This window comes from Eretmochelys imbricata, chromosome 7 (assembly GCF_965152235.1).
Source record: "Eretmochelys imbricata isolate rEreImb1 chromosome 7, rEreImb1.hap1, whole genome shotgun sequence".
NCBI classification, from domain to species: Eukaryota; Metazoa; Chordata; order Testudines; family Cheloniidae; genus Eretmochelys; species Eretmochelys imbricata.
This window is the reverse complement of record NC_135578.1, coordinates 72,326,643-72,351,429: the sequence shown is the minus strand read 5'-3', so window position 1 is coordinate 72,351,429 and position 24,787 is coordinate 72,326,643. Positions and strand designations below refer to the sequence as shown.

General features: G+C 41.0%; 1 protein-coding gene across 8 annotated transcripts in view; it reads left to right on the top strand.

Annotated features, from left to right (window-relative positions):
• SHLD2 (shieldin complex subunit 2) overlaps nucleotides 1-14,074 on the top strand; it is a 77,738-nt gene extending 63,664 nt beyond the window's left edge. For 4 of the 8 annotated variants that reach the window (XM_077821402.1, XM_077821406.1, XM_077821399.1 and 1 more), the window contains 3 exons: nucleotides 1,512-1,746; nucleotides 11,956-12,071; nucleotides 13,602-14,074. In XM_077821402.1, the coding sequence (XP_077677528.1) occupies nucleotides 1,512-1,746; nucleotides 11,956-12,071; nucleotides 13,602-13,774 (524 nt within the window). In that variant the 3' untranslated portion in view covers nucleotides 13,775-14,074. Of the gene's footprint in view, nucleotides 1-1,511; nucleotides 1,747-3,875; nucleotides 4,023-10,325; nucleotides 11,925-11,955; nucleotides 12,072-13,601 lie in introns of those variants that run through there. The other 4 variants (XR_013346618.1, XM_077821403.1, XM_077821404.1 and 1 more) reach the window with 4 other exon arrangements.
• The last annotated feature ends 10,713 nt before the right edge of the window (nucleotides 14,075-24,787 follow it).

Here is a 24,787-nt window from a genome sequence, read left to right as displayed (position 1 = left end):
AGAGATGACCTGTGAGGGGGAGCAGAATAAAAACAGCTTGGATTAAATGTGTTCGTATTGCCATTTACTCTCCACTGTAACATTTCTTTTATTGTGAGGATAATTAAGCATTGGAACAGTTTACCAAGGAATGGGATAAATTCTCCATCACATGAAGTCTTTAAATCCAAGTTTGAAATCTGTCTAAAAGATATGCACTAGTTCAATAAAAGTTACTGGGGCAGGTGTAGGAACTACTAGATGAGGTTTTGTGGCCTTTATTATGCATTATGGTCCTTTTCACTTTAAAAACTATATAAACCCCTGGAGCAGAACAAAACAGACCTTTTCTCTCAGAGCATAGAATGGACACCTATGTCTGTGTATAGTCATTCAACAAAACTGTGCTGGAAGAACATTGTTGAGGATGCAAAGTCAAGTGTTCAGAAGATAGGAAATGAAAGAATTATAGTTTCCAGTGCACTCTTGTGTGTATGCATTATGATATAGCTTTTAATTATATTGCTATGTACTGTGTTTTCCGCAAGACCCCTCTCTGGTTCAGTGCACAGGCTGGACAAGGCACCTGTTCAATATTTTTTTTATCCAGATCAATAACCAGTTGTTTTCCATTGCTTGCAGTTCTGATCAGTTTGAACAGTACAGTCATTTTTGGGAATTTAAGTAATGAAAATAAGTAGTTTTGCTAGTATATTTTTTGTAATCCCATTTGGAACAAATCTAACGCCTTCAAAGTTTGAATCACAGACTTAAAATTTGGCAGGGGCATAGTCCTGAGGTTGGAGAGGTGTCTTTTGCTGTACCCATGAAAATCTGTCCAGATTTGGTTAAGTTATAAGCTGTGGAAAATCACCATTTACACGTACACAGTAGGACTTGTTTAACATTTATCCTTTTATTTTCTGAATGTTCCAGCTGCACTGCTCATGCTCCTCGGGCACACAGAGCTAGAACTCCAGGTGGAACAAAGGCAAAACAAATTCTCGTCCTGCTGCTGCTCCCCTCCATCAAACTGCCCTTTGATGCTATAAACTTTTGGTGTATCATAGCATCCTGTTTCCCCATTGTCTGTTGTTGTACCTGCCATAGAAAGTTTTATGTTTCCAGGTTTACTTACCAAGACACCTCTATATGTGAGAAATGTTTGAATAGTCTCTGGCATTGTTATAATCAGAGAACATCTAAATTATTATTATGTATTGCCTGTCTGATCTCAAAGTCTGTTTTTTAAAAAAATATAAGCATCTATCACAGTAATATTTAAGCACATAGGTCATTACTTTCAGATTTTTTTTATCATAATGATTTTATCACTGAGGAAATCATTCTTTGTAAAGCATGTCAATATGCAGTTCCAAAAAGATAAAGTAAATCTCAGGCTATTGTTATGTTATTTATACGCAGTGTTTTGAATCAGTTGAGCTATATCTTCTTGGTACTGCTTTCTATGATAATATTATAAAATTTGATATAATGGCACAAAATTTGATCTAATCCTTTTGTTTTTGTAGGAGTGATTCAATTGAAAGCCCATGTCTTAGACTTGAAGTTTACCATTGCTACTCCCCAGTACAGGCAACTCATCTTAGATGCTGACACTTCATTAGAATGTATTTTGGCTTCTCTTCCTATGATCATCTATTCAGGTTGTGCAAAATGTGGGTTGGAACTACAGACCGATGAGAACAAGATCTACAAGCAGTGCCTTAGCTGCTTACCATTTAACAAAGTGAGAAAGTTCTACAGGTAAATCAAATAAGAAAACTAAGATTAGTAAAACAACGTTTAGCATTAAAGAGAGATTTAAAATATATTGAATAACCATAATAAATTTCATGTAAATTTGGCTTCACGTACATTAACATTGTGAATGGAAATGTATTTTATTCTTTACTATATTGTATGTGTGCTCTTTAAGAAATAGCATTTTCTGGTAGTCAGAGCACATTTCTGGGACTCAGAAGGCAGTTCTGTTCCTGGCCTTGCCACTGACTTTTTGTGTGACATAGAGTGAGTCCTGTAACTTCATTTTGCCTTAGCTTCCCTACCAGCAAAATGAGGTGATAATACTTATCTTCTTCAAAAACAATATCAGGTTTACTACATTTGTGTTTGTAAAATACTTTGGATGGAAAAATTTACAGAATGCAAAGTATCCTTATGTGTTATATTATTTTTTATCATTACTTAAAGGTTATATTCCATCTTTAAATAAGCCATCATAATTTGTTGACTCCCATTTAATGTGATGAGGGGATAGTAGCGATGTTTGGGGTTACTGTAACGCTGGACTGGGATCAAGGAGGATCCTGGTTCTAGTGCTTATGTGAGAACCCAAGAAATCCATTTGACCATGTCATGCTTCCTCCTAGCTTTCAAATTTGGTGAAAGCAAAGCTTCATCCTAGAATGAGATACGCCATCTAATTTAAACTAAGGGGGACAAAAGGCAAAAAACCCTGCATCTTTCCAATTGATTGCGTACCTCCCATAATGACCAGCAGGTGGCAGCATGAGATAGGCTATGCAAACACTTGCATTTATAACAGGTTCAAGCAAACATAAGCCTCATGGTTTGATTTAACAACATAATTATTAAATGTAGAAATCGTTATTTGTTTTAAAGAATTTATTATTTCAAACACATATTTACCTTTACCTTGTTTGCAGCGTGGATTAAGCATAGCATGCATGTAGTACAGGTGAATTCTGAGGCAATGAGCATAAAGTCTGGCATATAATTTGTTTTTACATATAACTCCTTATTTTCCTAAGTTATCCTAACTTGCTTTATAATGGGATAGAACAGGGAGTGTGGTGATTGAGTACCAGCAAATAAAGCAGTCATTTCTCACTCTGTACTAGCTCACACAGTAATTAACATAGGAGTCCCTTTTATTGAATAAGGTAATATTGGCTTGGTCCTTGGAATTACCCCCCACTCAAAAATACCAGGGCATTAGTTTTTGTATTATTAGAGTATTATTAGTAATTATTGTTCTGTTGTTTTCTGAGTGCTGACAGCATGCTTAGGACTGTATTAAATTATCATAGATGACAACATGATCCCCTTCCCCAAAGAAAGCATACAACCAGAATTAGTCACGGACAATACAATGTGAACATACGTGGGTACAGTCCTGCCTACTACTGTGAATTACGTAAGTGGGGAATAGACACTGCACAGTATAACATATGGCTAGAGGGAGCTAGAGAGTCTAGCCAGTCCCAAACTTTCAGACTGTACTCCCTAGAACTGCAGTGTGCCAGCACCTGCAATTAGGTAGGTCCCTCCCGCAGCGCTCAAGAGAATGGTAGAACAGTACCCTGCTGCTTGGGTGCTGAAGTAGTAGGACATCATCTGTACCTTCTCTTTATGCAACACTGTGACAGCCTGCTGGAGGCCTCAGGGTCCAGCCACACACTATCCCAGAAAGGAGCAGAAGAGAAGTCCTTCCAGTGGCCTAGAGTTGTTGAAGGGAAGAAGCCAATGAGAGAGGCTTCAGGGAGCAGCAAATCAGGGCCATATAAAAGGAGCTGCAGAACAGAGCAGTAGTCAGTTGCTGTCCAGAGCTGGAGGAGAGAGGACTGTGTTCCTGGCTGGCTGAAAGAGCAACAGGACCATGGACAGCTGCGGGTGGGCAGGGACTAGGGGAGCTAAGAAGGAGCTCCTGGCTGACTGCTGGGACTGAGCCCAAGAGAATTACTGACAGGGACTGGGGGAACTAAGAAGGACCTCCTGGCTGGCTGCTGGGACTGAGTAAGGACTGAGGTCAGGGAGGGCTGCAAGAAGACCGTGTCTTCAGGGAGGAATCCCTGGGGTTACAGCTCCCATACCAGTGTCAGGACAAGGTAAACACTGTATACCCTGGAAAGGGTTTGTTCTGTTTCACCTACAGACAGTGTGTGTGACTCGGCCGGAGGGCTGAGTCACTGAAAAACCGCCTGAGAAACCACTAACAGGAGTCACCATAAACTGAAAGATTGCAGACATACTCAACCAGAAGGGGGCGCTTGCGGAAGGTGGGTGCTGCCCTGTTACAAATACAGATAAGGAGTTGGCATTATTTCTTTAACAGAAGGCATAACAAGAATACCGAACCCAAACTAGTCTAAACCTTTTGAGAAAAATACATAAATTACCAGCTGCATAAATTAAAATCCTTATGAAGTAGCCATCAGTCAGTCAGCCTACCTTATAATAAAGCCAAGCCTACCTGCCTACTGTAGATACAGAAGAAAACAAGTGTGCACATGACCAGTCCTGCAATAGGTCTGGAGCACATGGGAGGAGATTGCTTCTGTAAGATGTTAATAATGCTCATTTTGTTCTTGTACAGTTCCCTAGACCTTCAATTTGTATATATCAGAATTGTTAGTAGGGGATTTTTCGGAAGAGGCCCTTAACTCTGGAATTTGCTTCTCACCTTTGCTGTAACCCAGGCCAAATATTATGTCTTTCAGGGCACATTGCAAAGTTTATCTATTTACTCAGTCTTTTCTTATTAGCATGAATTAAATGGAAAAAGGTTTGGTTTTGTTCAGCAGGGAGAGATTTCTTTTAATAATGTTGACATTTTATCAGAGGAAATTTTTTTTATATTTGTTTTTCAACTTTTTGTAAGAGCATGAAAGAAATATGGTAGATTCACGATAGAAATAAAATAAGGTGCCCCTGCCACGGAAATTTTTAACTTTCTCTTTTCAAGATGAGCCTAAAGGACATCTGTGTAATCTCTCACCCAAGGCTGGCACAATGATGGTGAGACAATCTCCTAGAGTTGCATTGTATATCAGTTCCTGAAACTGAGCCTTTATGTGGACCTTGAACCCATAACTTTTATAAAGAGTAGTGTGTATCTAATGTTTTCACATTGACATTCTGGTCTTTGGTGTTCTAGTAAAACATCATGCACATCTTAATAGCAATTCCAAGTTGCGTGTTGTAAACTACTTAGTGCATGCTAACAAGAGAAGTCTCTTCCCCTGCTTCACCAGAGAAACATCTCATCTAAATGAATGAGATACAATTTATTAACAAAACATGTTGTTCTCCTCTATTTCTGTATTTTTGTAAGAGCATGAAATGTGAAAATTGGTTCAATTTAAAATAGTTAATATTCGTGATTGAGATCAAATAACATTTTTCTCCTTAGCCCACTGAATCATGTCCCCCATGACTTCTTCAGAAGGCTATTTAAATCTGTTTGCATGAGAGTGTTGTAAATTCAGCATGATTGGTGGTTTCAGAAACAGAATTGCTCCTTGAACTTTTTTTGCGAGTCAAATTTTTATAATCTGCATGTTGTTTGTACTTTGTTATATGAAGAGTTCTAATATGGATCATCTGTGACCTTTAAACAGGTCTCTTTTTAACTAATTCATATTCATAATCTTAAACACTTTCACTAATTTTTAGGGCATAATTAGGAATAAGATAATATCTCATAGTACATTTGCTTGTGTTTCTTCTGGTGTCTCACAAAGCAAGGGAAATGTCTAACATGAAATAGCATCTGATTTTGATTCAGTAGCAGCACAAGAAGCTGATAAGGTATTAAAACAGTTAGCTCAACAAATACATCATTATCCCTAGAATTATAAAATATTTTGACAGCCTGGGCTAGATTTTTTTTTTCCTTTTCAATGTTAATCTTTATTTATGAAATGCAAACATGATCTGCCCGTGCCCAGGTTTATTAACCTTCCAGCATGTTATAAAGCTCATATTTCCCCCCATTGACTTAGGCTGTACATGGCATGGGCTGAGGTGGCTATTACGGTGTTTATATATAAATGTTTGTTTAGATTTTTAATTTAAGGACCAAGAGCCCAGAGCACTGAATGGGTGCCTAAAGTTGTATTTTAAAAACTCAAATAAATAAATAATAAAAATAAACCACATTCCTTCTGGGCTATGATTACAATGGCCCAGAAAAAATATGGTCAACTAAGGGAGATTGTATGAAAAGTTTACTATTCTTTCTAATCATGTCTCTCTCCTGGATTTCAAGGGTCACAATGCTATTTCTTTTCTTCCTCTTTCCATGTTTTTATCCCAGATATATACCCTTTGCCTCCCCTCCTTCTACTTCCTTTATGGAGGATGATGATATAATAGTGTTTCCTTCAAGTCGCACACAGCCAGAAGATATTTTCTTTATCTATAGCTAACAGCACTTTGTTAGTTGGTTAGAACACAGTAGTGCCAGAAATAATGAGCAAACAGATTCCCAGTGCACAGGGAATTACACACACAATGCCTGTTTTAGTTCTAGGGGGTTATATGCTTTAGTCCTCAGGGGTTTCTTTAAATGGAGTACACATAGCATCAGACTGTTTTGGCCCAGAAAAGTTGTATATGTTGTATATTGCTGTGAAGAGCTGGAATTCTGGCAGCATTTAAGGATTAGAGAGTATTCTGATAACATGGAATGAAAATACTCAGTTTCCCAGTACCTGTCTATCTGTACCATTAGTGAATTTTAGGGGTATTTTTAGAGAGCATGTTTGACTTGACAGAGGTGGCTATATATACTCTCTCTCCATGGTCACCAAATTGTAGCTGGATATCTAGTTTGTAGTTGCTTAAAGTAGCCATATTAGAAAATATAGTACTTGTGCAAAAGAGATTAATTACAGATCAGTATTTTCTGTGGTATGTTACTGTAAATAAAAACTGACATAGGCTATGTCTACACTCCAAGCTAGGAGTGTGATTCCCCTGCTCGCATACACATACTTTCACTTATTCTCATTGAGCTGGTCATGCCAAGTACATAATCACCTAAAACCAGTGGGTATGAATTTGGTGTGACTACGCTGGTCCTCTGCCGCTACCTGTGCTGCTGTGACTACATTGCTATTTATATTTGCATTAGCTTTCATCGAGCTAGCTGAAGTATGTGTATGTGAGCAGGGGAATCCCACGCCTAGTTTATAGTCCTAGTCGTTGTGTCATGCACCAAACAGAAGGTTGATTTGAGAGTGACAGACATTTGAAAAAATTACTTCTAGGTATTACAACAAGATGTGGATTTTTATTAAACCATGTAAGACCCTGTAGCGGGGTGGTCACCCCACTCTGGCCCTGAAGGGGTTAAAGCAGCTGTGGGGAGGGCTGCAGCTGGGGAAAAGCTAGGCTGACTGGAGGAAGCAGCCACAGCTGGGGCCATGCCCCAATCAGGCCACAGCTGGCCCTTATAAGAAGGCTGTGGGCCAGAAGCTGGGAGGAGTCCACTCTAGCCCTGGAGTGGGAAGGGCTAGCTGCCAGGAAGCAAGGTACCTGAAACAGAGCAGTGCTGGGGAAGGGCAAAGGGAGCTGGAGAGCTCCAGCCTGGCAAACTCCCAGGCTGCAGGCCTTGGTAAAGGCCCAGAAAGGTACTGGGCTGTGGAGGGGCAGCCTGGGAATAGGCTGAGGCAGCTGGTCCTAACCCCTTGTCAATTATGAGTGGCCATTACACTGCAGTCTGCCCCAGTGAGCGGTGGCTAGATGATGACTGGCAATAGCCACTGTGGCAAGGTGGGTTTAGAGGGTTGGGGTTCCCCTGGGAGGGGAGACAGAGTGTGGGGGTACTGCTGGGGGCAGGATCCTGAGGTAAAGGGCACTGAGGTTCATGAGGGACACGGGGCCAGTGGCAGGCGAGTCACCAGCCTGCAGAGGGTACTCCGAAGGCTGAAAAGAGCTAATTCCCAGGACAACCAGCAGGAGGCGCTGCACCAGTGAGTCCTTGCCTCGCTACAGACTCTCAGTGAAGTTAAATGACATTGGGAAGAAAGTCTGAATTAAGAACCTGAGATAAGGCAGCATCCCAGAATAAGCAGAACCAAGTAAATGTAAATCTTTTCCAAATGCCTCATCTGATCCACTAAAGGCTTTTTCTGCAATCTATTTTGTACTGTGGATTGCAAAAGTTTTAAGTTTTGTCCAGAGCCAGTCTAAAAAAGAAATCTACCTAAGTTTGTTAACCCACTGCCCTGAGAATCCCAGAAATGATGAGGCAACAAGACTCACCCACAAAGTATTAAGGATACAATTTGTAAGAAAGATACCATGCAAAACACAATATTTTGCATTTCAGAAATCTAAAATGAAATCATTTCTGGCTTATCTCTGATGTAAAGATTTTTTGCAGTTAAGCAGTTTCTCCAGGAGATTATTTGAATTTATTAGGAAATCCAGTGGACAGTTACTTATTTCCATATTTTTGGAGAAAGTAAACTATATTGGATGAATGCCCACAATTTCATAGAAGATGAATAATCAAAGACTAAATCTTATACAGAACAGAATTCCCTCTTCTTTTTTTGGTTACTTTTGCCTTGGATAGTGCTTTACTTTCATTATCTTAAAAAGTATCCCCCAATTAGGTTTTTCTCATCTTTTGTGATTTAAAAAAAAATGGAAATAAATCCAGCTTCTCTACAGTCTTCTTAACCTCTTTGATTTTACCACTTTACATTGTCATGGTCCCACAGACCCTTGCTTCTTACTTTTGATGCACTAAAAGAATTTCTTGTTTATCTTTATATCTCTAGGTATTTATTCAAATTTTTTTCTTAATCGACATCTTCAATAAAGTTTGTTCCTTTCTTTTAGCTGATTATATGAACTTTCATTTCCTAACTCTTCCCTTCAGGCAATTTTAACTAACTTCCTCATTTTTAAAAAAGACCTGAAGCACGAGGTCTTGGTATGTTCCCCTGAAAAGGTATCTAAATTAATTATAGATTCGTAGATATTAAGGTCAGAAGGGACCATTATGATCATCTAGTCTGACCTCCTGCACAAGGCAAGCCACAGAATCTCACCCACCCACTCCTGCGAAAAACTTCTTACCTATGTCTGAGCTACTGAAGTCCTCAAATCGTGGTTTAAAGACTTCAAGGTGTGGTTTAAAGACTTATATTGCAGTCAAGGTGTGGGAGTGGCATTTCTGGAAGCCACTAATAATTACTTACACTTACATATGTCCAAGGATCACAAAGTGATCTCAACTATCTACACGGAAATGTAACCATCTCTTCTGAAGTAAAACATTGCATCTGTTCAACAACAATTCTCCGTAACAGCTTAGGGAATTGAGTATATAGCCTCCAGTTAAAACTACTGGGAGAATTTTGAGGAAGCAGAATAGCAGTACCCAAATTTAGAATTTAGCCAGGATACTATGGTTATTAAAAGTATCACCAGATCTTTGAAGACCACATGGTCAGGGCCTTGATTTTATTTAATCCAACAGATTTCAGCAGCACAGAGCTAATATCACCAACACCACTTTCTATAGCTCCTCACTAACTTCTTTGAGGTCTCCTATCTGAATTATTTACCAGGACTGTCCATGTTTAGATAATGAGATGTGGTTCAAAGAAATATGGCTATGCCCTAAGTGTTAAGGGGATAGCAGATGGTGTGTCAAAGAATTTGCCCATAGAGAAGATGTCACAGGCACAAGCAACTTAACTACCTGCTGCAGAAATGTTGAACGTTAAGCATTAAAAGGTAGTGCAGTTTGGTGCATTTTCTCCTTGTATTTCCTGCTCAATTATTATATAAATCCTGATAACAGCCAAACCTACCCCAAATAGGATGCAACACACTGGAGCTAAGGAAATCTGCCTTTCTTACATTGTACCTTATCTGTGGTTGCAGATCTTTTCTACTGAAGTGACTCCTTCCCTTTCTCCTGTCTCCCTCATGCCATCCTAGTGAGGTGGCCCCTGAGATGTGGGCATATCCATTGTAAAGACCCAGACTTGGAATGATTTTGTGCCTGCCTTTTATTTATTTATTGTATTTATTTATTTAGATTTAAAATGATTAAAAATACACTTATCCAAGGCTCTGGATACTTATCACAATTAATGATACAATACAGTGAAACTCCAGCAGCATTAAAATATTCATTCCAACAAGGAGTCAGACAGACACCTAAAAAACGTAGGGTTGAAGTTCAAATGATTATTGATTTGACTCTGAATTATCTACATTATCTTTCTAATATTTGCCTGAACAAAATAAGCTATATATATATTTCTTTGTTAGCATTATACTTATTAATATCTGCATGTGATAGCTGGTGTCATTATAGATTAATTATACCTTTGGCTATTTCTCAAGTGTCTTTTACAGTGAATCCTGCAATGTCCTTAGTTCTTGTCAGTGTTTGTTGGGAACTCTACTAAATATAAATGCAATTGGTCAGTCCTTGTGTAGTCTTATGGGCTCTGAGCTTGCTTATTAGAGTGATGAACTCTTAGTTTTGTTGTGAACACATGGACTTCCGAGAATCAATTTCTTGATGTTTATCCTGTTTACACTGGTAGGCTACATTGTGATGTCAGCACCAAAATAGGAGACATAATGTGAAGAAAAGATCCAAAATGTGAGCAATTAAAATATATTAGAAAAAGGAAAAAATCGATTTCATATGATTAATTGGGAGAGTGAGGATGAGTCTCTAAATGTGGGATTATTTTCTGTTTCTTTAGATCTGATGATAAAGCTTTCTGTGGCTGACATAATTAATTTAGTTTGTGAAAGTTAATAGAGAAATTTTTTTTAAAGATTTTTAAATTGTCATTGGCTCCAAGAGTAATATCAAAAACTGATAAAACTATAAATTAATTAAAACTTACTGTTCTATTTTCATTATTTATTAATTTTTATTTATTTCTGAAATAGAAACATCTGACTCTTTTTCTCTTTGATATTGCAATTTATTCTTAATTGATTAGAAGTTTCAGCAGGGAGTCTGAAACGACTGCTAAGCTGCCAACAGGTTCTGCTAGCTTAATTGCTTGCATACAGAGAGTACGCTGATTAGGCTGAATCACTGGTCAAGGGTCTGGAGTTAAAAGCAGAGAATGTCCTTGACTCCTGAAATGCCATAGCTTTAGGCACTTGACTATATTTGTTTTTGCTATAATTTAATTGTAAATTGTGGCAGGAATGGTAAGCACACTTGTGCACTCTTATGCTCTCTCTCTCTCTCATATATATATATACATACACACACACACACATCTGGGCATTAGAGAATGTAGCATTTCACCCTCTGTTAAAAATATCTACACTTTTTTTAACCTCCAGAAAACTTAGTTAAATAAAATGGTTATGACTATATCTTTGCCAACTTACTTTGGAAACAAATGCCCTTTCTGTTTGTGGAGGTCAGGCCAGATGTTACCATTACTAAGGTACAACTTTCCTTTACTGAATGGAAGTTGTGCCCGCTAAAGATGGCAGTTTTTGGCTCAGAGTGAATAACTCATGTTAATACATTTAATTGAAACAAAGTTGAATTGCCAAAGGCTGTAGTGCATTCTCTGAGTGATGAAGGGAAATAGTTATTTCCCACTGAATCACAGAACTATCAATTCTCCTGGCATCTTCTTAAGGAATCTTAATCTCAAGACTAAGGTTTTGAGCTTGAAGAATGTATCAGATACTCAGTCTGGTGCAAATCAGTAGAGCCCTACAAATCTGTGGATATTTGTTTTATATCCATGGATATCCAGAGACCATGATTGACCAGCATTCACCATGGATTGCGGGTTGGATGCAGACACAAATTTTGTATCCGTGCAGGGCTCTACAAATCAGCCTAGCTCCACAGCTTCATCATCTGAGGGTCTGGCCCTAAACGTGTTGTATGGTGAAATTTCATTTTCTTTCAATCTAAAGCACAGATTATGAAAAGCATAAATCTATCCCTATTTTCTAAAATCCCAGCTTGGTTGATAATTCTATGGCATCATCATGCACAGCCATTAGAGAAGCCATTAGACTGCCAGGTTGGCAGAAATCAAGAGCATAAGAGATTTACCAGATGAAAATATTAGGTAAATAAAGGCAATATTATATTTAATTACCTTGACCATAAATTTTGTTTCTGTTGCAAAAATAAAACCATTTCAAATACAAGCATGTATGGGAATCTGTTTTCTGATTTAGACCAGCCCTGATGACTGCAGAAGACAAAGGATGTGAGATTTGCATTCAAGTGGTGTCAGAGTTGATGGAGAAAATCTTCCTGAATATTCCTGCAGACTGGTTGAACAGATTCATAGGTACTGTACCATACATCATTTGTTAGAAGAACAATCAACTGCAACACAAAACCAGAAACACTAAACTGAAACAAAGTTATAGTTACTGCCCACACACACCAGAGGCCAGGACATTGATCTGGTTTGGTATGATCTTTCTGAGGTTTTATGTAACATTTAGCTTTAAAAGAATTGCATATGTTTCACTGTGGATTTGTCAGACATTTATACTTAATTCCAGACTAATAATGTTTGGGAATTAAGTTTATAAACATTGATCAGTTGTTCAGAATCCTGAAGGCAAATATTGTAGTTGTCACAAAAGACAAATGTGAGAGATCTAGGAAGTTCAGAATAGAATTTAGGTAACAGGAGGTATTGTGAGATAATTATTTATAACTAGGACTATGTTTTAGTCATGGATATTTTTAGTAAAAGTCACGGACAGATCATGGGCAGCAAACAAAAATTCACGGCCTGTGACCGATCTGTGACTTTTACTAAAAATACCAGTGAATAAAACTTGGCTGCGGGGGTGGGGGGGAGGACTGCCGGGGGCCCCGTGAGTGCTGAGGGAGGGCGGCCTGGTTGCTTGGGGGGAGCGAGCAGTACCGCATGGTCCAGGCCCTGTGCTAGTGCTGGAGGGTTCCTGGCCAATGGGAGTTGCAAAGCCTGCGCTCTGGGCAGAGGCAGCCCACAGAGCTGCCTGCCCACACCTCTGTCTAGCAGCTGAGCAAGAGGGATATTGCTGCTTCCGGGAAGTCCCCCAGGTAAGCACCGCCCAGAGCCCACCTCACTCCGTCTAGTGCCCCAACCCCTTGCCCCCTCCCACACCCAAACACTGCTGCTGGGGTGGCGGGCATGGAGGCCCAAAACTGCCCCAGCAGCGGACAATGCGTCTGGTGCAGGGGCTGCTTGAACTGCACCTAAGCTAGACGTGCTGGCTGCTGCAGAAGTCACAGAATGTCACGGAATCCATGACTTCCATGACCTCCGTGACAAACTCACAACCTTAATTATAACATAGCTGAATACAGTTACGAGCTGAGAGAGAGAGAGAGTGTGTGTGTGTATATACATTCGTGTATATATATGTATATAAATTTAAAATATATAATATGGATTTTCATCTCAATTTTTAAAAATAACTGCCATAGTTTCAGAATGTATATAACTGCAAATGTTGTTGGTGTCTTGCTGAGAACTCCCGTGTTGCTGACACATCCTCAAAGTAGACCTCCTGCTTGGGAGCTGCTATAGGGTAAGTCACAGGAATTGTAGTTTAGCTTATGAATGACAGGCTCAGCAAATCAGAAGCTGTGCAAAACTCTTCTAAGAAAAGGTATACTTTTTTTAATTACTAAATTAATTATTCAGTGTTGTTGAAATGCTGAGCGGTTTTTCCTGTGTTTTATCTCTTCCAAGGAGGAGATCTAATCGGAGGATGTGACATTACAATGGCAGCTCTTTGGGGCTTGGGGGAAGAACTTAAGTGTAGATGTTAGCATGATAACAATGAAGCATAACTGTCTGGTTCACTGTCTTTTTCAGTGCCTCCCTCAGATACTACCTATGGCATGATAGTGGCAGACCTGTGCCACTCCCTACTAGCAGACACTGAAGCATCCTACCTGTTGGACATTAGGAGCCATTTTGTGCTGGATGAAAACAGCTATCCTTTGCAACAGGATTTCTTTCTGCTGGATTTCCATCCTGATCTCTGAAGCCTTGTCCTCCACAGTGACTGATTAACAGAGACCTTATGAACAAGCAGATTGCGCAAAAAAAGAGAGAGAGAAGAAAAATTAATTATCTCATGGAAGGAAGTTGTAAAAAAGCACAGTGAAAAAGGGCTTTATCTTTACTTTGTACCAAAAGCTAAAAAACTAAAAATGAAAATCCACCAATTGTATATATTGCTTCTGTAGTATTTTATGAATTGTCATATAGTAGTCATATAGGTTGTATATGCTGTTCTTAAAGATTTTTCATATATCTTTATTTTAAAAATGATTTCACCAGTGTTTTCTCCTCGTCTTCCTCTTTTCTCAGCCCCTTCAGAAAAGTCTTCTGATGTTGATAGACAGTGAAGTTTTATGAACATTGGTAGAGGAGAGGGAAGCCACTATTCTGTAGTATGGTCTTAGTTGTTAGAGACAATGTTTTCGTTATTTCTTATGTCTTTGCTTTGGTTCCCCTCCTCTCTCCTTCAGATAGCAGAGTCTTCTTCATTCCTAACAATATAGTCTTGCCTCCCTCCCACCAGAACACTTTCTCATTCAAGAATCCCAGTTTCTGAGCCCACCATACAAATTGGGACTGGTCTTCACACACAAGTCACAGTAGGGACTGGTCTTCGCACACAAGTCACACTGGTTTAACTAAAACTGATATTAAAAACTTGTTGAGTTAAATTGCTGCAAACTCCTTTGTGGACCCTCTTAAATTAATTTAACCCTGGTATATATTGATTTATCTTAAGCTGTCAAGAAATTGATTGAAGCCAAATCAATATAAGCCAAATTTCTATCTCATTAACAGTGTCCATGCAGCGTTTTTCACCAATTTAAATGGATTTAAAAACACATCTTCAGTTACATTTTGGCTCACCTTTGCACGCAGACTGGGCCTAAAGCCAATGGGTAGCAAATATACAGAAATCATGAGTTGACTCCCATCTGGTCCACAGTTTCACTGCTGGAGGGGCTAATAGAGCCAGTCCGTGTGTGGATAGTTCTGTGTCTAGCCTTAACAATTTTCCCATGTTTAGTATTTAAGAGAAATCTTGTCTGAGCACAGGATTGGTACCGAACAACTCCTGAGTTGTAATTCTGGCTTTGTCATTTGCTATTTCTGTTTTCTTGGACCAGTCATTTAACCCTCTATCATTTTTGTACCTCCTGCTCTAAAATGGGATGACCTCTCAGGAATGTCATGAAGATCAGTTAATGCTGGTAAACCACTGAGAGAGCAAAAAGTGCTGCCCAGCACTTTCCAATCTTATCTAAGTATAGACCTTTTCCATCTTTGTTTTGCTGTAGTCCTCTCCCCTCTATATCAAGCCCATTTTAGTTGTTTCTTATCTCATTGTGTTATTGTGTTCATACTGAGTTTGAAAACTTTACCTTGCAAATAAACTATAAAGCATCTTATGATACAAAAGTAGGCTGAAATTCTAATAATTCCTTTCCTGAAGAACCTCTCATCTGGTGCTTGCAGACCTGCCCATCATAGTTTTAACTGCTAATTCAACATCTATTACCACAAATCAAATAAATTCCTTTACGCTCAACTATATATGCATGCCAGTTTATCGGTTATTTCATCTTACTTCCTGGATATGCATGAGGGTGGCTCTGCAGAGCAAAAACATATGTCTATCTCTTGGATAGTAACATGGTTTTAACAAACTAGGGAAAAAAGATTGTTATACTAAAACTGTAATATTTAATAAATGAAAATCAAGAGTTCTGGTAAACTTAAACAGATACACAAAACAACAATCTGCTTATTAAGCCATATTTCTTGGCAGAGCACATCCCGTCGGTGCTCTGCATTGCTGCCTATACAGTTGCCTGTAATAACCTGGATCTGCTGACCTTCAGGGCATACTACAAGGTGTAACCATTGGCTTTTCTGTGAAGGGAGCAATGTAAAGGGAGCTAATGGGTTGGGGGAGGAGTTCTGTTGTGAACTGAATTTTTAGGGAGCAGTTGAAGTGGTTAGCTGCTTGTTTCAGCTTTTATTATTTTATTTTATTTTATTAAGACCAAGGTGTGCAAAGTGCTAGATAAGTGCTTTTTTGAGTACTTTTTATACATCAAAATAAACTATGCTTTCCTCTTTGCTGATTTTTATTGCCAATACATGCTTGTCATATCTTGTTCTGGGTTAGTTTTTCATGGCAGTTAAACAATTGTCACCTTGTGCCACTGATAAAAAAACAAATTAGCATGTAAATGAAAGGTTTCAGAGTAACAGCCGTGTTAGTCTGTATTCGCAAAAAGAAAAGGAGTACTTGTGGCACCTTAGAGACTAACCAATTTATTTGAGCATGAGCTTTCGTGAGCTGAAGATCATTAGTTAACATGTACCATCCTATGTTTCCTTAACAGTTAAGGAGGGAGTTGGTGGGCAGGAGGGATATTTTCTGCTCTCATTGTCTAAAGACCTCAGATGTAGGCTGGAGTGAGAAGTAAATGTTTGTATTATAACGTGTTTACTCTTAGACTTGGTCTGTACACAGTATTTTTACCCGTATAACTATTTCTGTCATGGGCCTGATTTTTTTTACCAAGATAGCTACATCAGTACAAAATCTAGGGGACGCTTTTATCACTATAAAGATGACTTATACTGGATGTAGCTTATTCTCCTTCCCCTGTGGGACTAGGTATGCTGGTATAAATCCCCTTCTCATCAATGTAACTGGATGTAGGTTAGGCAGAGTCTTTTTGTGACCAAAAAGATTTTGTATCATATAAGACACTGGTTCTCAACAGGGGTCTGTGGTCCCCTGGGGATTCATGAGCAGGTTTCAGAGGGTCTGCCAATGACTGGACTTCAGCCCCAGGCAGTGGAGCTCAGGCTCAGTTCAAGCCCTGGGCAGCGGGGCTTGGGGAAGGAGCGTCACCTCCATCCCCTGACTCACCTCAGTGGGCCACCCGGCCTGTCTGGGTTAGGGGGAACATAACAAAAAAGTGCAGTGTCATTGAAGGAGAGAGCTCTCCCTGCTATCAGAAGGTGTTGCCTTATAGCCATTGACTCTGTGAGCAGTCAGCAGCTAGCCAAGAAGACACACCACTGCTCTTCCCTGCTACATCAGCTCTTCAGGGAGCAGGGCCAAATGGAAGGCAGAAATCTGGGGTGGGGAGAGCATGTGGCATGGGCCAGCTGCAGGTTTTTAATTGCAGTGTAGAAATACCCTTAGTCTCTAGCATCTGCAAGCCTTCGAGGTCTTCAAGTCCATGGTCATGCCCTTTTTTCATCGTAAGTACTTCCTTGCCCATACTTCAGTGCATTGCCACTTGTCCTTTCGCTCTGTGACACAATTTTTTTTAGTAATTCCCAAATCAAGGAGATTCTGGGATTTGTAGTCCAAGGACCATTGGAGTTGTAGGGCCTCAGAGCAAGCAAGGCCTGCTGGAAAAGGAAATGGAAGAAAGGCAAGCCACTTTTCTCAGGATGAGGAGAGATCTGGGGAGAGTCAGAGCTGCTGGCAGGTATCTCCAGTGACTGGTGTGTTCAAGAACTGTGGTGGGGCTTCTGCTGAGAAGGAGTTGGAGAAAGCGCAGGAAAGGCTGTGCTGAAGACACCTGTGGAAAGGCAGAGTTGGAGGCCCAAGAAGCAAGTAAGCACAGGAATAACATGGAGGGGAGAGTGAAATGAACATTTTGAGGCTGACGAGGACATTTGCTTCAGAGTTTAGGGCCTCAAGAATGGAGACTATGGTAGAAGAGAGAGGATGGGTTCCCCACATCTTAGTAGTCCACCTTGAAGTGTTGTGCTGAGACTCCTCCAAACAAAGAGGCAAGGACTGTTTGTGACAGCAAGAAGGGTGAACTCCTGATACAACAGAAGAAGTTTGTGCTCTCACAGATTTGGAGAGTGCTGTAGCCCAGGAAGGTGTTTGTGGAACCTTTCCTGAATGGTGGCAGTTTGGACTTATATTCTAAACTTTTGTTTTATCCCAGAAGAGGATGACATTTTGGTTTAGTTTTGAAGGCTACAAGCAGAGTGAAACAGAGGCATAGAAGGGGAAAATGAGTCAGTGATGGCCATACCATGACATGTATATTAGTAAGGGCTGGTAGTTTCTTCAAGTGTAAGGTGAATCTGGCAATGTTGGGAGTGAGAGAAGCTACAACACAAAAATATAATTTGACTTGTTCTCTCTCTCTGTCTTTGCAGGTCTTATCTCATTTATCATCAATCTCCCTCCTGGTAAGCATGACTCCACTGAGCTCCCATGGACTGTTGTGGAATTGGTTGGACCTTTTAAACCTCTCAACACTGTTTCCAGGAAAAATTAATTTCCTAATGAGTCAAACTGTCAGCTGCAATAGAGAAAATGTTTATAATCTAGTGATACAATTGAGCTGAGACGATACTGAACAGACACAATTTTCTTTGCTGTCTGATGTAAATAGTTGCTTACAAATGAGAAGCACACTGTTCTTCAAGTGTCTGTTGCTTGGACCTTGAGCATGCAACACTAGAGGGTTTTTTATTTAATACAAGTATCTGTAGGGGCCACATGTATGCCCTGTACTTCCTCTTGCTCCCATATGAGAGCATAAAGGGCAGCAAGAGTCCAACCCCCTAGGTCTTAACTTAGGCTAAACCTTTTTAAAATCTTCCATATTCTTCAGTTCCACTTCTGATTATTATATCTGACTACATGAACTGATCCAAACTGTCTGTCTGGCCCAAACTGGATCAGATGCTTCTTGCAACCACACCCCTGTACAGGATTCCTTATCCTGCTAGACTCAAAGGTTTCAAGCCTTGTCCATCCTGTGATGGACTAATTCCCCTGAAGATGGACACAGCAGGTGTCTCTTTTGCCTTGGGGGACTCATGTATTCTGAGTAGATGCTGTTTGCTTGTCCTTCTCTGCTGGAACATGGAAGCTGTGAGACAAGGCTAAAACTCCATTTTCTGGAAAAATCCCTGAAAGTCTCATCAGACCCTAATTAAACGAGCTTCAGAATCCTATTAGTGGATAAAATCTCTTAATCCAGCAGGCAACACCTAAGACAGCACCTAGGAAAGATTTGGTACTGACTGCAGCACCAAGCTGGTACTGACTGCAGCATTGACACCTCCAATATTGAAGCTAGGCACTGAGGCTGCTCTAAATATCAAGAAGTCTGAGAAAGGGGCTCAGTGTCATCCCATAAATTCAAACACAGCAAAGCCTCTGGAAAGGACTCTGCGAAGCCTAATGTGGTGTCAAGGACTGGGGAGAAGGAGGAGTCTGTGACACAGCAGTCTCTGCTGGCACCATTCCTGGCTCCAGTGATGCACCCCTCAGTGTCTACCCCTCGGTGGAGGGGAGTAGGCCTGAATATGAGTCACCATTGGTACCAAGATACCTAGTGGCACTGGTACAGACTTCAGCACCAAGAGTGCCTTATGTGTTGACACCACCCGAGAAGAGGTTTGCTCCTCACTGTCACCAGAGCATACATTTTCCCCATCATCAAATAGAGAATCCTGTCCCCCGAGATCTGTGATCGCACAACCAAGACCAACTTCATCTCTACCATCCTGTCAAGACTGGCACCAGACTGGCCAACCCTCATTAAATCAAATTGTACTCCTATAGCATGTCACCGTGGCCCTATTGGGTAGTGAACGTCCACCATCACAGGCATCAAGAAGCTGGTCTCCATTGCCATCAATGCCCCACTGAAGGCTCTCTCCTCTTTGTCACTGGATGAGGCAGTATACTTTGCACCGATATTAGCACTGGATGACTTTTAAAGTATTCCAAGAGCTCTTTGTGATGATAAGATTAACTCAGGACTGAGATGTTTGTCATACTGAAGAAATCCCACAAGCCGTTCAACATCCTGTCAACTTCTGGTGTAGCCAGGATTGCCCTCCCCATTGATGAGACTCCTTGACCCAGTCAAAGCTCTGTGACAAACGCCAGTCACAGTAACACCAACAGCAAAGCAAGTGGAAAAAGAAGCACCAGGTTCCCTCTATGGGTTTTGAGTACTTCTGCACTTAACCCAACCCGGGCTCCTTGGTCATGTCTGCCATACAAGAGAAGTCGACTTTGAACAAAAGAACAGCCAAGGATTCTAAAAGACTTGGAAGGAAGGGTTGCATTCTGCTTTACTGCAACAGCATTTGGCAAACCGCCAGGTTGTGCTGTCCAACTACGATGTTCACCCTGTCCCATGTGAGACACCTTTCCTCATAACAGCAGAGAGAAGCTTAAGGGTATAATTAAGGATGGTCAGTGGATGGCCAAAATAGACTTGCTGGTGGTGATTGATGCCTCAGACATTGCAGAGAGGTTATGACCACCACAGTGACCATGCATAGAGCATTGTAGCTGCAAGCATTAGGCATACTGAGAGAGGTACAGGCCACAATTGAGGATTTGTTCTTTGAAGTCTCAGAGCTCTATAGTGTGAAAGGAAAGATGGCACACTGCACTCACTGAAGGACTCTGATCACATTTCCTGTTCCATACCACAAGTTGTCCCGTCTTCAGCAATACCTGTGAGATTTCACAACATCCTACCATAGAATATCACACCAAGAAGAGCTCAAGTCACAGCAGAGGGCAGCAGCCTTCCTCTTACTGTGGAACACACCCTGCTCCTTCAACACGGCAGCAGATTTTACAAGACCATCAAGAGCTACATCAGACCCAATCTACAGAGCATAATGTTCAGAAGCTACCTTTTCCCATTCCACTATGTGACATCTGCCATTACATCAGACAGGTGGATACTAGAGATTATTGCCCAAGGCTACCTCATCCCTCTTTAGGGAATCTTCTTACAAGAGCCTGCTACAAACAGAATTGTTCTTGTTACTTTGTTTAGAAGCCATTGAGGAGTTCCCAGTAGAGTTAAGGAAAAGAGGCTTCCATTCCCAGGATTTTTTTCCTCATTCCAGAGAAGAAAGTGTGTCTTCATTCTATCCTAGGCCTGATCATTCTCAATAAATATATATGCCATCTCAGGTTCAGGATAACAACACTTGCCTCCATCATTCCATGTCTCCAAGCTCAAGACAGGTTTGTGGCGCTGGCTCTTGACTTTCAGGATGCATACTTCCACATAGCCATCCACCTGGCCCACAGGAAGTACCTAAAATTCACAGTGTGGCCCAACCACTATAGAGCTCTATCATTCAGACTTTCAGCAGTATTCAGTGTATTCATGAAATGATGGCAATAGTGTCAATGTGTTTAAGAAGACAGGGAATCCACATCTACCCATACCTGGACACCTGGCTGATTAGAGAGGGTCCCAACAGGAGACTGCAAGAGCCTTGCAATACATCCTTTCCCTGTTTTCTCGATTAGGACTCCTGGTGTACTATGAGAAGGGGTGCCATTCTTGGTCCCTTTGCTGATGATAACTCTTACCATGAATGTTTGAAGGACAGATTGGGGTGCCCACCTGAACTATCAACAGATGCAAAGACATGTCTCAGGACAACCTGGAACCTCAAATGACAGTCTTAGCTCCAGGATGTTCATACTGGGCTGCATAATATTCCTTCCAGTTCTATGTAACTTCATGGTGCAAATCCTGATGGACACGCATCTGCAATGCGCTCTGTAAACAAGCAAGGAGCTGCTCAATCATCCCTTCTTTGCCATCAAGCTGTAGATATGCGGTTATCAACCGGGGGTAGCCCCACTAGCTCTACATGTTCCATGGTTACCAACAACCTAGCAAACTTCTTGAGTAGACAATGATGACCAACCACAAGTGTCACTGCAGAAATCTATCTTAGACCCAATATTTTGTCATTGGGGACCTCCATCATAGACTTATTTATCACAGAGGTCAACACCAAGTGTGTTTGTACTTCTGCTCCAGAGGACACATGAGCCTAGGCTCCCTACCAGACACCCTTCTCCTTCGATAATCTCAAGGATCCCTTTCCCTCCAAGTCCCCAGATCCCCAGGATAATATCCAAGATCAGACAAGACAAGGCTTTAGTCATCATGATAGTCCCATACTGGCCAAGTCAGTTTTGGCTTGTTAGAGTGTTATAGATGTGCAGGTGGCCTTCCACTCATCTCTAATCTTGTCCAGACATAATTTCTCAGAATCAAGATCAGATACCACACCTAGGCCTACAGTCGTTGCACCTGATGTCAGCTGGTTCAGCTCCCTACAGGTTAAGGAGATTCTTACACAAATCAGGAGTTCTTCCACCGGGAAGATTAGTTCTCAAAATGGAAGGGAGTCTCCATATGGTCAACTCAGAATAAGGTTGATCCAATGGAGACTCTGATACTGAAGATTCAGGAGTACATCCTGCTCCTTAAACGCACAGGGTTAGCACAACTGTCTCAAGGTTCACTTTGCTGCATATCTGCATGTCACACTCTGGTACAGTCATACTCAGTATTCTCATGCCCTATGTTATTAAAATTCCTCAAGGGCCTCCTTCACGCTTGCCCTCCAGTCAGAGACCCAACTCCCACATGGGACCTGAACATCGTCCTCCTGAAGCGTAAGGAGACACTGTTTTATCCACTGTCAGAGCGCTTAATACACCACCTTGCCATCAAAATGGTCTTTCTCATGGCCATTACCTCAGCATGGAGAGTGAGTTTGAACTCCAAGCATTTATGACTGGACCACCTTTACATATCCTTCCATAGGGACAAGGTGTAATCACACTCCAAGTTCATTTCTAAGGTAGTCTCAGAATTCCACTTAAACCAATCAGTTACTTTAGCAGTCTTTTCCCTGAAGCCACACTCAACATTAGGAGAGCACAAACTGCATATTTTGGACATCGCCAGAGCTTTGCCCTTATTACCTCATGTGACATATGGTCAGAAAGTGTTAAACATCCTGCAAAATAAATAACCCACAAAAGACATGTGAGGAGATAATGTTTGTGTTTTTGTGTATTTACATATATATGAGTAGGGTCAAGGATGTAATCAACAGTCCCTGTCTATGCTGTATTCTGATAGTTCAGAGATCAAAAGAACATCCTAGCATTTAAATGAATTGTAAACACGGGATATCTTTGTATTCATATCTCTTTGAAATGTACTGTGAATGGTGGAAGAACAAGCAAATTGCCTCATGTTAATTCATATAGCTAAGTATCAGTGATGGACCTCTTTCAAAGTCATCCTAATTACCTTTTGTTCCCTGAGGAACTCCCAACTTGTCAAAGAGGACAATGAAATTTGTATAAAAGATCCTTGGGTCCTGATTCTGTCATCTCACATCTGCTTAAGCTTCATCAGAGAAGTTTGAGTCGCAAGAATCTTCATATTTGACTTAGGTATCTGGATGGGGGCCTGAGGCTGGATCATTTTAAGGGAACTGTGTTTGGACTTCTGAGTAACCAGTAAGGTAATTAAGATGCTTTCAGGCTGTCTCCCCACTTCCTTGTGTACATTGAGAGGCCAAAGTTTCTCATTGTAGCAACTCTCTAAGTGGATCACACTGTGTGTTTCCACCTGCTGTCAAATAGCTGGTGAGCCTCTTCCTCTGAATGTCAAGGCCCTCTCAACAGGGACACGAGCTGCATTCTCTCCTGCTTCAGAAACATGCCAGTCTCTGAGATCTGCAGGGCAGCTACATGAAGCATGACCTTTGGTAAACATTATGCACTTGACATGGCAGCAAGGTCAGATGCCAAATTAGGCAGTGTAGTACTTCAGTCACTGTTTGTTTGATACAGGTGAAACTCGTCATGCCTGCCATCCAAAGAAGATACTGTTTGCTGGTCCCCTACAGTGCGATCTACACTGACATATATACTCAAAGAAGAACAAATAATTAGTGTGGCTCTTTGAGGTGCTGTAGTCAGTGTTGACTCCATGACCCACCTTCTGTCCCTGTTTTTGGAGACCTCAGCAACATGGGCTTTGAACTGCAAGGAACCTGAGGGAGGGTCGTGGCTGCCCCATCCTTTGTGCTCTCACATGGAGGAGGCAGAGAGTGGATGTGCAGCCCCAAACGACACTACTATTAAAGAACCTCCAGCCTTGCACTCATGAGGTTCATGTACACCTACAGTGGTATCCACACCTATTACATCTCAAAGAACCACACTCTCTGTAAGGTAAGTAACACTCACGTGTTACGCTTAAGGCAATGGAGTTAATCCACATTTACACTGCTATGAAATCAGACTCAGGCGCTCGTAGAACAATAAGCTTTAGACTACGCCGGGAGAATAGGATTTGCCTGTCTGCAAAGCCTCACATGGAATTCTTTTCAGACATCTTTTGCTGCTGTTTTCTTTTGCTGTATTAAATTTGAAGTACTTTCTGTCTCAATCTCTTCTGTTCATAAAGCCTGAATATGGATCTATTAGGACCTTAGCAAACTTCAGTGTCTGTTCCTTCTGCACTGAGATGAGAATATAATGTTGTGTGCAGGAACTGGTCATCAGAGACAAGTGAAACAGCACTATTCTAAGCTTTGCATACACAATCACCATAACTCACTGTTACAAAAGAAACAGTTACTGAGAAATGACTGTGTTGTGTTTCAGCTCTGGCCTCTGGGGCACTCGTAGGTACACATCTGACTCTAAAAACTCTCAACTGTCCTTTCCCTCAGAACCTATGCTTCTTGGCTATGCTTCTTGGCAATGCTTCACATTGCAAGGTGAATGTTGCAGAGGGCTTTGAGCCCTGCCACTACCTCAGTTTCTTCCCCTTGAGCTCCTCAGTTACTGCACTTAGGCTCTCATTTGTCAAACAGTACCCCTTGTGGTCCAGTTTATTAACACATCACAGTTCAATGTAAATTTAAATAAAAAACAGCCTTTTTTCAGCACAACAGTTCTTAAAGCCCCTTGCTGGAGTCAATGGTTCCTGAGCCCTGCTCTACACTAGGAGTTGAAGTCAAATTTAGCAGCATTAAATCGATTTAACCCTGCACCCGTCCACACGACGAAGCCCTTTTTTTCGACTTAAAGGGCTCTTAAAATCAATTTCCTTACTCCACCCCTGACAAGGGGATTAGCGCTGAAATCGGCCTTGCTGGGTCGA